This window comes from Gopherus flavomarginatus, chromosome 1 (assembly GCF_025201925.1).
Source record: "Gopherus flavomarginatus isolate rGopFla2 chromosome 1, rGopFla2.mat.asm, whole genome shotgun sequence".
NCBI lineage: Eukaryota > Metazoa > Chordata > Testudines > Testudinidae > Gopherus > Gopherus flavomarginatus.
The window spans coordinates 103,026,564-103,039,702 of NC_066617.1; the positions used below are offsets into that span (position 1 = coordinate 103,026,564).

The following is a 13,139-nucleotide window of genomic DNA, read 5'->3' on the forward strand; positions in this document are numbered from 1 at the left end:
TAGGCAGCAAAAGATTTCCATTCTCAAATGTCAATCGGATTCAAACATGTGGCGGCTTCCTCCTAATTTGGGATTAGTAGTTCTACTTGTTGTGACGTTACACCCCATATTCTTTATGGAAGTATGCTTACCTTATGGATATGGCATAACTGAGATATATTTTATACAAGATGGGTCTTGTAAGGTATCATTGGAAAGGTTATGATTTACTGAATGTGATTATCCAATTTGTATGTATGTATCATTTCTGTATCTAAAGTTAGGAATATTGACTATGTAACAATTACAGCTGGGTGTTTACTTGGGAAACACCCATCAGACAACAGGCCATCAGCTTTGATGGGCCATTAGGAAGAAACAATCAGACTTTAAAGATACTTATCTCTCTACTCTCCAATAGAGGCATCCTGGGACATTGCGGTGACTCTTACTAGGTCATGTGGTCATGTCACCTGGTACTAAACACCACCTGAGACACTACTGGTACTTTTCCACTGGAAACAAAGGCTTCCTGCCTTATGTAAATTCTATTTAAAGCTGGGGAGTAAGGCAAACAGGGCTTTTCTCCATTGCCCTCCTGCCCAAGAAGAAAGACTGCTGAGAGTACCTGAAGAAACAAAGGAAATGAGCAGTGGGAAAGGCAGGGCTGAGTCCAGACTAAGACAGAAGTCTAGTCTCTAAATAGAAATAACTCTAAGCTACAGGAACTCTGCAACTTGTCTAAAACAACATTTAGGGTGAGAAATTACTTCTTGAAACCAGTCTCTTTAAGATCTTAAGCTTAGTATGCATATTTTGTATTATTTGTTTGGCAATTTACTTTGTTCTGTTTGCTGTCCCTTATAACCACTTCAGATCTGTCTTTTATAGTTAATAAACTTGTTTTTGTTTATTATTAAACCCAGTTTGTGCAATTTATAACTGGGAGGGGCAAGAAGTTGTGCATATCTTCCTCCACCTTGAGGGAGGGGATGAATTTATAAGGTTACGTTGTATAGTTGTCTCTACAGCGCAAGACTATATTATTTTGGGCATACTTTTCAGATGGGAGCTACACTTGAGTGCCAGGCAATTTCCTAGCTGAGTCTTCTCATAGAGAGCTGTTTGGAGACTGCGTGATTCTACAGCTGATGCGTCCGTATGAAGCAAAGGGGCTCCTGTCACTTCCCTTGGTAGATTATTTCACAATCTAATAGGAACTTCTGAAATGTTTTTCTTAATATTCAGACTACATTTATTTCCCTTTTCATAATTTCTTCCTATTACTTCTACTTATATCCCCTTGGGCTTCCCCAAATAATTTTTCTCCCTGTTTGGTATTTGCTTCTTCAAATATTTGAGGGTAGTTGCTATAATCCCTCTTAGTTATCATTTAAATGTGCTAATTTTTACAAGGCCTTCAGTTTAGTATCACTTGCAAATGTCATTAATATTCTGTTTACTCCTTCTTCCAGAACACCAATGAAAACCTATCACTGATCCCACTAGACACCTCCCACCAACTTGATACATTGCCATTTGTCAGTACTCTTTGTTTATGGTCATTCAGACAGTTTTCATTCCCCATGACAGCATTCTTATCTAAGTCCATGTGAATTAATTTTTTCAAGTAAGGTGTTGTGAGGCGTTGTATTAAAGGTTTTACTAAATCCAGCTACATTGCTTCTACTGCATTTTCTGCATCCACAAGTAGTATAATTCTGTTCAGAAACAAAACAACCAAAGAAGAAGAATGAACGCTGAGCCATCTGTTTTTCCCACTAAAAGTTACTTTCTGATCTGAGGATCCTGTTCTCTCTCATGTTTTTCCTTGCTTAATGCTCAATGCCACAGTGATAGGCTCTCTGCGAGGACTAGATTATGACCCCCCCCCCATTATTTACAATGGTGATTTCATAGGAGTCAGTGGGACTGCTCCTGTAAGTAACTGCTCACTATTGAAAGTAAGGGATTCACAATCTGGCCGTAAGTGATTAAAATAAATACATGGGACCAGATTCTACCATGCTTACACTGAATAATACTTTTCACTTTAGGGGTGAGGTCCCAGTCCCACTGAAGTGAATGGCAAAACTCCCATTGACCTTAATGGGGCCAGAATTAAATGTCTACTCATTTAAATCAGCAGGACTTTTCATGGAGTAATCTTCTGCTCATTGTGAGTAAGGATGGCAGAATCTGGCTGATAATAGATACACCCATTCTCAAGAACCAGCATTATCAACACCATTTCTCTGGCAGACATTAATCTGACAGGGTTCCCTTTGGAGCCCATAACTTCCCTTCTTAAAGCAGCTGCAATGGGGGTCACTATTGAATAACACAAGACACATTTTTTTCTCACTTGGAAACTACCATCTAATCTGCTTTGGAATGAAAAAGCTGACTTGGGAAATACTCTCTTTAATGTGGCCAGGGGTACCAGTTCAGTTTGTCAGCAGCTCCCTGGTCTCCAGGCCAGTCATAATGAAATCAGGCTTAATTCTAGGGTCAATGTAATGGTCCTGCTGGATGAACAGCACCTTTCCCTGCCCCCAGCTCTTCACCTGCTCCTCTCCCAGCCTATAACACCACCCTCTGGCCCAGCTGCCCCTTTGCTGAGTCTAGATGAACCAAATTTCTTTTGTCTGTTGTCCCTCAGTTTTTCCAGTGCATTTCAAGCATAGTTTTCCCCGTCCATGTGGTGTTCTATAACTCCCTGTTGTGTCTTGTCCTTATTGAGGTTGTGGGCTTTCTGGGGCAGACATTGTCTTATTTTATTGTGTTTGTATGGCACCCAGCACAATGAGGTAACAATCCTGAGTAGAACCTTTGGGCAGCACTGTAACAGAGAAATACTTTAATAATTATTATTATAATACATTCTCCTTCAGAATTGTTATTTATTAGAGCTAATTTATGTCTGTAAGTAATGTGTCATGAAAATATCCTGATTTCAATCAAAAGCACGGGTTGGCAGCTGGAATAGCTTCCAACTCTGGTCTTTGCAAAATGTTCTTTTTTTGACTGCAGTGATCCAACACTTAGGCATGAAGGTCTTTGCTTTGAACATTACATTATGGCTTCTCTTTCCCTGCATTGCATTGTCTCTTCAGGGGTTATCCTGTTACTTCTGGATAAGTTGCGAAAGATGAAATGGGAGCAGATGTGGAGACTCACAGCTGAAAGAGAGTTAATGAGCATGCTGTCAACCTCATTGGCTGACCAGGTGGGTTGGGCAGCAGCTTTGAAGACCTGGTACAAACATTGCTCCTTGGATTGGGGGTGGGGAGGGAGAGAGGAAGGAAGGTAGATAGGTAGGTGTCCTGCCATGTCCTCTTAAACAGGCAGAACTCATTGCCATGTCCTTCTGAAGAAATTTTTGAATGTGGAGGATAGAGATTTATTCATAAGACTCCTATTTACGGACTGAAATTTTTACCTCTGATGCACAGATGCTTTTTAAAGGGACACAGTTGGAGTCTTTTTATTTTTTATAACCTTTACTTTAGCCTTTCATTCTTTCTTTGAAAGACTCCAGACTTTTGAAGCTTGAAAAAACTGTTTCTTTTTCTACTGCTTTTGTCATTTTCATTTTGGCAAATGATGATTTTGATTCTGTCAGTCTCTGGATACTTCTGTTGCCTGCATCACTGCAGAATATGAGCATCCCACAAACATTAATGTATTTATCCTTACAGTACCCCTGTTAAGTGAGGAGGGATTACTGTCCCCATTTTACTGATGGGGAACTGAGGCCCGGAGAAACTAAGGAGCTGATCTAAAGCCCACTGAAGTCTATGAAAAGACTCCCACTGATTTCAGTAGCCTTTGAGTCAGATCAGAAGTGACTTGCCCAAAATCACATGGAGAGCATGTAGCAGAGGTGGGAATTGAACCCAGATTCCTGGACGCTTACTCTAGTACCTTAAGCACAAAGACCATTTTCCCCCTCCCACTGCATGGCTTCATAAGAGCAGATCATAGTGGCTCTTACACTGTAAGCTGTTTTGTAGCCCTGTCTCGCATGTTTTCTGTGAGACACTTAGAGCACTTATGGGCAATATAAAATAATAACTAATATTCCTACTGGTAGTTGGGACAGTAACTGCCAGGATCATTCTTCTTTCTTTTACTGAAAATTGACGCTGTACTTAGGAATAGCAGGCGGTTCACCATCTGCCACCTAGTACTCCCCATGATGAGAAAAAAACAATTTTTGCCAGTGGTACAAAATACTTGTTTTGAAAACCCAGATGCAATCTGCTAGCATTCTGTGTGAAAAAGAGTCTGTTTTCCTCTAGTTCAGACCTGCAAGTTGGCCCTTGGAGTTCCAGCACCTTTAACCAACACAGAATTGTGAAGCTAGGTTTACAGAGCTGACAGCTTAATGTAATAACGCCCTATTCGCCCTCTCACTTGCTTTCTGTGCAAAGGACTGAAGAGAGTCAGTTCGGAGAGATGTGATTGATCATCCTTCTGCTGAAATGATGCACCTGATTGTTTTTCTGTTTTTGTCTGCCAGGATATCTTCAATGCAGTCATCAAACAGAACCCATTCCTTGTCTACCAGCTTCCATGTTTCTGGAATGTGCAGCTGTCTGACCACACCCGTTCTGAACAGTGCTACAGGGATGTGTCTGACCTAAAGGTATATTTAGCTGAAGCTGCAACCCAGTGACTTGGATCTTGCTTGTATTTTGGGAGATAAAATGGAAGTTCCCACAGTGGCAGAGATTAAACATAAGAGATGACCTGTGTGCATTCTTTGTGCAGTAAAAGATGAGGGAACAAATGTGCTTTTGTTTTGGTCTGCATGTTCATAATCGTGAAAATGGAAGATGGATAACACTGCCCAGAGCTAGGCTGGGTGCAGACAGATGCCGCACCTCCTCCTTACCCACACACACTATGTCTCTGCCAATGTACTTAAGCTTGACCTGCAGCACTCACTGCTGTTTCAGTACTTTACTACTCCTGAACAGGGAATGATATCACCCTTGTATTCTGAACATGCTGCAAGAGATTTTAAACAGAATTGTTTGATATAGAGTCTCACAAAGAGGAGCAGAAGGATGGTGTAACCCTGAACTGGACTGTCTCCTCAGCAGGGTAGGGGGAAAGGAGCAGACGGGAGGGGAGGGAGGGAGGAAAGGTGAACTAGATGAACTCTTGACTTCCTCTCCAGGCCCACATTTCTTTGTTTCTATGGTGTATGGAGGACCAAATCCTAAGGACATTACGAAGTTCTTACTCAGCTTTTACCAGCTCTTTACTTTGGCAAACTCCCACTGACTTCACTAAGACTTCCCCTGAGTAAGGACTGACTAGAAACCAAGTAAGGATAACAGGATATAGCACGATAAAAGTAACGCTACAATATCAAGAGAATACTCCGCAACACATTTTTCACTGTGATGAAATAGAATGCAGAAGAGGAAATCGATAGGTGACTTCATTACGGAGAGATTGATGCTGATGCAATCGATACAGCAGGGATCGATTTAGTGGGTCTAGTGAATTGTCCCGTATTTTCTGTCTCTTCCGTCATCAGTACTGGCGGGTTCTGGTGCTAGCCAAATCCCTGGTCGCCAGCCACCCACCCACCAGCGGTGAGTTGGGGGGTCCAGTGGCCAACTATGGGGGTAGGTGTGCAAGGCTGGTGGTGGGTGAAGATGCAGTGTGCGAGGCCAGCCACTCCCCCTGCTGGTCTGTCACTGTGTGCCAGCTCTCAGCCAGCAGGGCCCTGCCCCCCATCCCATTTCCAGCCGGCACTGGCTGCATGGTTTGATCTGCGGTGTCTGGTAAGTGCAGGCAAGTGCCAGGCAATGACCAATTACGTGTCACCTCTGCTGTCCACCCATCTGCCCTTTATGTGCTCCCCCTCTTGCTGTCCTCTCCTTGATTTGCCCCTTCACCCCCCCCCCACAGCGCCGCTGCTCCTCCATATCTCCCCCTCTTCTCCCCCCAGCAGGGTGCGTCCCACTCCCAGTGCTGTGCGGAGAACCAGCCCCGATCAGAGCATTCAGCTCACCAACAGCCTGACCAGCAGGCACCTTCCTACCCCCACTGCCTCTGGCTGGGCTGGTGCCCCGGGAAAGTCCAAGTTCCTTTGACCTAGGACACTGGCCAGGAGGATCCAAGCCCTGCATGTGTCAAAGCCCCGCCCAGCGCTGGCATGGGGAAGCCTCTCCACCCCTCAGCTAAGCTCTAGAGTGATGGGGAGAAGCAATTTTCAGCCTGTTTGAAGCCAGGTTCCCTGGGGCCTGGTGCATAATGCATCCTTAGAGCTTAATCCAGTGGTGGGCAACCTGCAGTCTGCGGGCCACATGCGGCCCATCAGGGTAATCTGATTGTGGGCCGCGAGACATTTTGCTGATGTGGACCATCTGCAGGCACAGCTCACCACAGCTCCCAGAGGCTGCAGTTCGCCATTCCTGGCCAGTGGGAGCGGTGGGAAGCAGCAGCCAGCACATCCCTGCAGCACACCAGGAACAGCAAAACGCGGCCACTGGGAGCTGCGAGGGGCCATGCCTGCAGATGGTTGACATCAGCAAAATGTCTCGCGGCCCTCAATCAGATTACCCTGATGGGCTGCAGGTTGCCCACCACTGGCTTAATCCCTCCTGCCCGTGCTGTAGTCGGGGTACAGGAGGCGGCTGGGTTATGTCGGTGGCCAGCAGTAGCGTGGAGGTGTTAGCTGCCTTTCGACATTGTGCAGACAGGAAGGGACAAGCTGTTTCCAGCCACAGGGGGGAAGGGGGAGCAGGAAAAGATGAGCTCTGCAAGGACACAGGCCAGGTCATCCCTTCCTCCCCACCCCGGAAGCAGCTCCCATCCCTTCCCTCCCTCATAGACAGTGCCAAAAGGCTGCTGGTGGCCACATTCTGGCATGAACCCTGGCAGAAATCTAGAGAGGGGAGGCACATGACCCTGCATGCTCCCACACGTATTGCCTCAGGAAGACACGGCACCAGGTACCAGGAGAGGTGGGTTCATCTCAGGGGCCCAGCCAGGCATGGAAGGCAGAGAGCGCTGCGCAAGGAGAGTTGGGTCAGTTAGTCACCCTCCCTGTGCGAGAGAGGTGTACAGGAGTATGTGTTTGTCACCTCTCCCCATGTGAACCCTAAAACCTTAAAGATAAGAAGGTAAATAAAAAGAATCCAGCTATGCAGCATTTCTTTTTAACAGAGGCTCAGTCAACTTGATGTTAATTTGAACGTGTATACCGCATAGTTCTGATTCATTGCCATTGAATTTGCTTGAATATGAGTAATTTTACCAGATGTCTGGTATGCAGCATGGGTAAATATGGTCACTCTATCTAGTGAAGACCTGCTAAATTGATGGCAGAGCACTCTCCAGTCAACCCCGGTACTCCAGCTCTTTGAGAAAAGTAAGAGAAGTCGACCGGAGAGCATCTCCCGTTTTCGCAGCGCAGTGAAGACACTGGGGTAATTCGACCTAAGCTACGTCATCCCTGCTCCATTATTCACATAGCTGGAGTAGCTTAACTTAGGTCGACTTAACCCCATAGTGAAGACAAGTCCCAGGAGGACCCCTAAGACTGACTCCTGAAAGGTAGGAGGAGAAACAGAAGCAGGGCACCAAAAGAACAATAATAGCTATGTTGTAAATGCAGAATGTTAGTCGGCCTCTCTGGGTCAGAATAAGTTTCTAAACTGAATTATAACAAAGTTTCAGATAGTTCTGTAGTGGTTTCCATACTACAAGAGAGGTTGGTTGGATTTAAACAAATCCAGATGAACTAAGATTAGTTGTGCAGTTGTAATTCTGAAATTCTAGATTCAAATGTTGCATGCAGGACATCTGGGGCCAGAGAGTGGAAAGTATTCTACAAGGTCTAGTATAGTACAGCCTACCTAGGCAGCAGTAGGCAAGCATCGTCAGTACGGACTAGTCACAGTTAGAACTGTTTGAATATTGCAAACAATTTTTCTGACTGTTTTTTTTCAAATGTTAAAACATTCATTTTGGCCGAGTCCATCTTTGTGTTTGCTCTCTCTGAATGTTCAATCAAATGAATTTTTTGGTAGGAGAGCTCATAGAAACAGCGCATTTTGGATTCATAAATGTAAGTAATCCCTGATTCAAAAAGTTACATGCATCCAAAAAGGGACCAGAAACATGGCATATGACCTACATGTCCATTCAAAGGTAACTAACATGGTCTGAATTTCCTAGAGCAGATATTTGCAACAAACTGCTCATGCAATCTACAGATCAAATATTATTTGCCAAACTGAGACAGTAAATAATTTAAAATAAAGAACAAATTTTAAAAAATCATAAACTGCTTGTAGACAATTAACAAAGATCAAAAAAGGTGAAAATCAACTACATTATTTGCTGTGAATTATTCACCCAGTGCTATTCAGAATTATATGGAGGAAAACTGATTTTTTGGTGGGGTTACATCGCAAAACTAGGTGGCGTGATCTAGAGGGTTGCCGAAAAATTAATGCAGGCCATAAGCGTTTTACTGTTCATGTATAGGCAGGATGCAATCAGCAGGGATTCACAGTGTCACTGCACTCTGTCCTGTTATAAAGTGCTGGCGGACATTCCGGTTCCTTTACACTTCTGGTAAGAACAATGTATAAGAGTGATTGCCAGGATCAGAACAAAAAAAGAGATCTTAGAGCAGAAGCAAAAATGCTTTTAAAGGACAAATTCTGTCAAAATGCCCCTCTGGTGGAAAAATATTGTTATATCTTCCATATACAATTGAATAATGTAATGTTAATTCACAGAAATATCTGAGACACCCATTGTGGATTACCAAATTTATGCTGACTAATATCATTTAGTCTCAATTATGTATTATTATATTTCATAGCATGCTACTAAAATTACTGTAATATTTTATAAAAAGTAATGAAGCCTCAGATACAGAAGAACCTAATTCAGGCAACCTGGGGTTAGCCCCTGACTCAGCAAGGTACTTTAGTACTTGCCTAATTTTAACTCCATGAGTAGTCCTTCCAGCTTCAGTTGTACTTACAAGCATAGGTGTTGTTTGACTGCTGTATTTGGTGAGGAGGGCAAAGCACTCACACGTGCACGCGCACGCATGTGCATGTGAATGCTGAATCCAGTCACCTTGGCTCACTGGCTCTCTCCCCCCGCCTTAAGGGGTATCTGGGCTGCTGGTGCAGGGGAGAGGGGACGGCTGGCTTAACAGAGGAGCCCCAGCTGCTGCTGGCGGACACTCTAGCACAGGCTGCTGCAGCGATGTCACTGCTCTGGTGCTGCTGGGACAGCCTCCCTGCAGGAGCTGCTGTTGCTGCTACCGAGGGGATTCCACGTGCCAGGCTTTTGTTTCCCTCCATCCAATCCCTTTCTCTTCCACCTACCCTCCTTCCCCTAGCACCACCTTGCCAGGCCCCACCACGGGCACTCACCGTTGTACAGGAAACAGGCAGGCACTAGGACCAAGGAGGCAGCGTCCAGCTGTCAAGGCAGCGACCCAAGTGCAAGAGAACAGCTGCTTTGTCCCACCACCTCCTCTGCTCCCCTTGAACTGAAACATGCCAAGGAGGATGCGGGGAAGGAGGCGAGCGTGGGAAGGTCAGAGCCCCACTCCCAGGTAGGCCAAGCAAAGCAAGCCCTGCAGGGCAGCTTAGCATTTGCAGAAATGCCCGGGGGGGATGGGGGGGAGTGGCATGTGACCCCATGTGACACCCACACACACACCTTGCCTCTGTTTTTTGAAGGGAGGGTGCAATACCCTCCCTGCACCTGCCCCCGAACTACGCCCATGCTTACATGCCTAAAATCAGGCATGATCTTAAGTATCTTACTAAATCAGGGGCATAAATCTTTGTTGAGTTATCGGGTCAGTGCTTCAGCTGGTGTAGATAGGCATAGCTCCATTGACTTCAGTGAAACTGTACCAATGTGCACAAGCTGAGGAACTGGTCCATAAAGTGAGACCACAGGACTGGGATTTTTATTTTATTTTTCTGAGCATTTTTTAATTTGTTGATTAGCATTATGGCATTTAGCGAGATTCTAGTTTCCAACAAAATGCGAGCTGTGTCAGTACGTGGTCTTTACGCAAATTGTGCAGCAGATATATTTAACACGAGTTTAAAAACATATTTTTTAAATCTGTAAATTAGTCAGTTTCCATGACATTTGATATAAATGGTATAACACAATATGATTGGCACATCCTGTATTTCATGGTGAATAAGACTGGAGTAAAGAATAAAGTAGTAGAGGCCTCCAGGGGAGAGAGAAAGATGAATTGTAAAGTTGGTGGTGGAGGATAAAGAAGGATGTTGTGGTGAAAAAGGAAATACTAGAAGAGATTTAAATTCCAGACTAAAGCTGGTCTAGGCCTTAGTGTGAGTCAAGTCAAATGAAACTGCATTTTTTCCCGTCAAGCTGAAAATACACCAGTTTAATTCCATCTGGTCTCAAAGTCCATAGGATTTGAGGATTTGTCATCATTACATACAACATTATGTCAAATAAACTTAGGGAGGCTTCATAGTTAGCTGCTATTCAAGTATGTATATACTTCTCTACTGCTCTGTTCACAGCCCTGAATAATGGAAGCACAATGTGATCAGCATGGTTTATGAAGGTGTAGGAAGCTCTTGCATATATCCTGTCAACGCTGCATAGGATTCTAATCATTATTTTTCTCTGTGCATTTTCTCCCTAAGTTGCATTTATATCTTCTTTAGCAATTGTCATTGTTTTAAATTGGAGAGGCCCAGATTTTTGGTGGCTGTTGCAATTAGTATCAGAGGGGTAGCCGTATTAGTCTGTATCCACAAAAACAACGAGGAGTCCGGTGTCACCTTAAAGACTAACAGATTTATTTGGGCATAAGCTTTTGTGGGTAAAAAAACTACTTCTTCAGATGCATGGAGATATGCATGGAGACTCCATGCATCTGAAGAAGTGCATTTTTTTACCCACAAAAGCTTATGCCCAAATAAATCTGTTTGTCTTTAAGGTGCCACCGGACTCCTCGTTGTTTTTGTCGAAATTAGCTATCCCAATTTAGACCAGCTGAGGATCCGTCTCAGAATGTTTAGTGTGAGCCATTCTTACAGAAGTCGTAAAGGGGCACAGTACATCAGGCAAGAGGTGCGGAAGCACTGATACTCACGCTGTATAGATAATAGCTTACAGTTATATATGCTGGAGGTACATATATGCTCAATGGTCCTGATCCCTGAAATCAGTGGGGCTCAGCCTGCATGCAGAGTTTCTTGCTGAATGGGAACCTATGTTTGCTTTTCCCTTTTGGCAAAAGGTGTGTTCTTGTCTGTGAAGACATTTCTGTTACTGTGGTCTGACAAAGATAGGTTTGCCACATTTCTAATTACTGATAACTGGACCCCCAAGGCCCTGCCCCTGCCAGCCTCTTCCTCCAAGGCTCTGCCTCTTCCTCTGAGGCCCCACCCCCCCAGGGCCCTGCCCCTGTCGCTCACTCTTCTTCCCCCATCCCTGTGTCACTTGCTGGATCTTCTCCACTTCCCTCCCACCCCAGCTGGACTCTCTCTGCTCCAGGGCTAGGATGGAAGCTGCAGCAGTCTGACAAGGAGCCTGTCTCTAGGTAGGAAGCAGCCCCGGCTGAGCAGGAGCTGGTACGGCTTAACGACCACCGCCTCCCGTCATCCTGTGGTAACTAGACTTTGGTGTCCAGTCAGCACATCTAACCAGACACTGCTAGGTCCCCTTTTTGACCAGAAAGTTCAGTCCAAAACTGGGTAGCAAAAACCAATTGGCAACAGAGATCCTATGAAAGAAAGTAAACAATTGTAATGTCTCCAACAATGAATTGTGACCTTAATGAATGAGTGAAGCATGAGAAGAAGGCTAATTGTCAATTATTCAACTTCTGTTTACACACAAGGATTCTGGTAATTCAGTCATGGTAAAAAGACTCAGGGAATTTGCTAAATTATTATTTGCAGTCTTGTTGCAGTCATGTTGGTCCTAGGATATGAGAGAGGCAAGGTAGATATGAAAATTTATTTTATTGGACTGACTTGTGTTGGTGGGAGGTCCATAGTTTTCAAACTACACAGAGTTCTTCAGGTCTGGGGAAAGAAATCAGATTGTCTGAGCTAAATACAAGTTGTGACAGATAGTTAAGCATAAGGAGTCATATGCAGCAGGTCAGTTGAGATGGAGTGGGCAATAAGGGTTAGACTGTTATGCAAAAGGGGTTTGAAGTGGACCATTAACTGTCAGCAGGCAGGTGTATGTTACAGATTGTTGTAATGATCCATGAAAGCAGTGTCCCTGTTAAGTCCATGGATACAATCAAATCTTTCCCCAAACAACTCCAAGAGAAATTCTACAATCTCATTACCCATCAATCCACCCCAGGAACCTTCTACATGCACCCCAAGATACACAAACAAGGGAACCCAGGCAGATCTATCAAATCTGGCCTCATCATCCTTACTGAAGGAATATCAGAACTCATAGAAACCATCCTGTGAAGGAGCAGCGAGCAAGACTGCAGCCTGTGGGTTCAGCTAGTTCCACCCCGTTATACCTGCAGCCAATGTCAGGTCTGGAGTGGGGAGAAAAGAAGGGAGCCTGGCTCAGTCAGGGGCTGACCAGTGAAGAGGCAGGAGCTCTCTGTATACCTGCCTGAAGGCACAGACCTGCAACGTACCTGCCAACGCAGCCACCGGAGGCACGTAAGTCTTCTCCGGCCAAGGGGAACCTACAGAGAATCCCTAACTGCGGGGCAGCTGGAGTAGCGGGGCTACCCCACAAACTAAAAGGACTTGCATAGGGAGCAGGCCAGGAAAACAAGCCCTGAACTCCCCTCACGGCTGGGAGAAAGATCCATCTTCTCTGTTTAGGGGTTGAGCAACACAAGGTCCCAAGCCAGGACCTGAGGGAGAAGGAGCAGTCAGGTCCTCCTACAGCCCCCCCGAACTAACGATCTAGCCACTAGACTGCCCAGCCACTGAGGGCCCTATTGCACATCCTTACATGATTCGCCACACAAAGTGCCAGCTTCCTCCTAAAAGCAGCAAAGAGTCCTGTGGCACCTTAGACACTAGAAATTTCCTCTGCGAACTCCACAACATTAACGACCTCCCCCAGAATCCCATCCTTGCCACCATGGATGTCACTTCCCTATACACCGACAT

At 45.0% G+C, this 13,139-nt stretch overlaps 1 protein-coding gene across 2 annotated transcripts in view; it reads left to right on the forward strand.

Moving 5' to 3' along the window:
• LARGE1 (LARGE xylosyl- and glucuronyltransferase 1) overlaps positions 1-13,139 on the forward strand; it is a 398,517-nt gene that overhangs the window by 333,855 nt on the left and 51,523 nt on the right. For both annotated transcript variants that reach the window (XM_050926400.1, XM_050926391.1), the window contains exons 8-9: positions 3,096-3,208; positions 4,505-4,630. In XM_050926400.1, the coding sequence (XP_050782357.1) occupies positions 3,096-3,208; positions 4,505-4,630 (239 nt within the window). The remainder of the gene's footprint in view (positions 1-3,095; positions 3,209-4,504; positions 4,631-13,139) is intronic.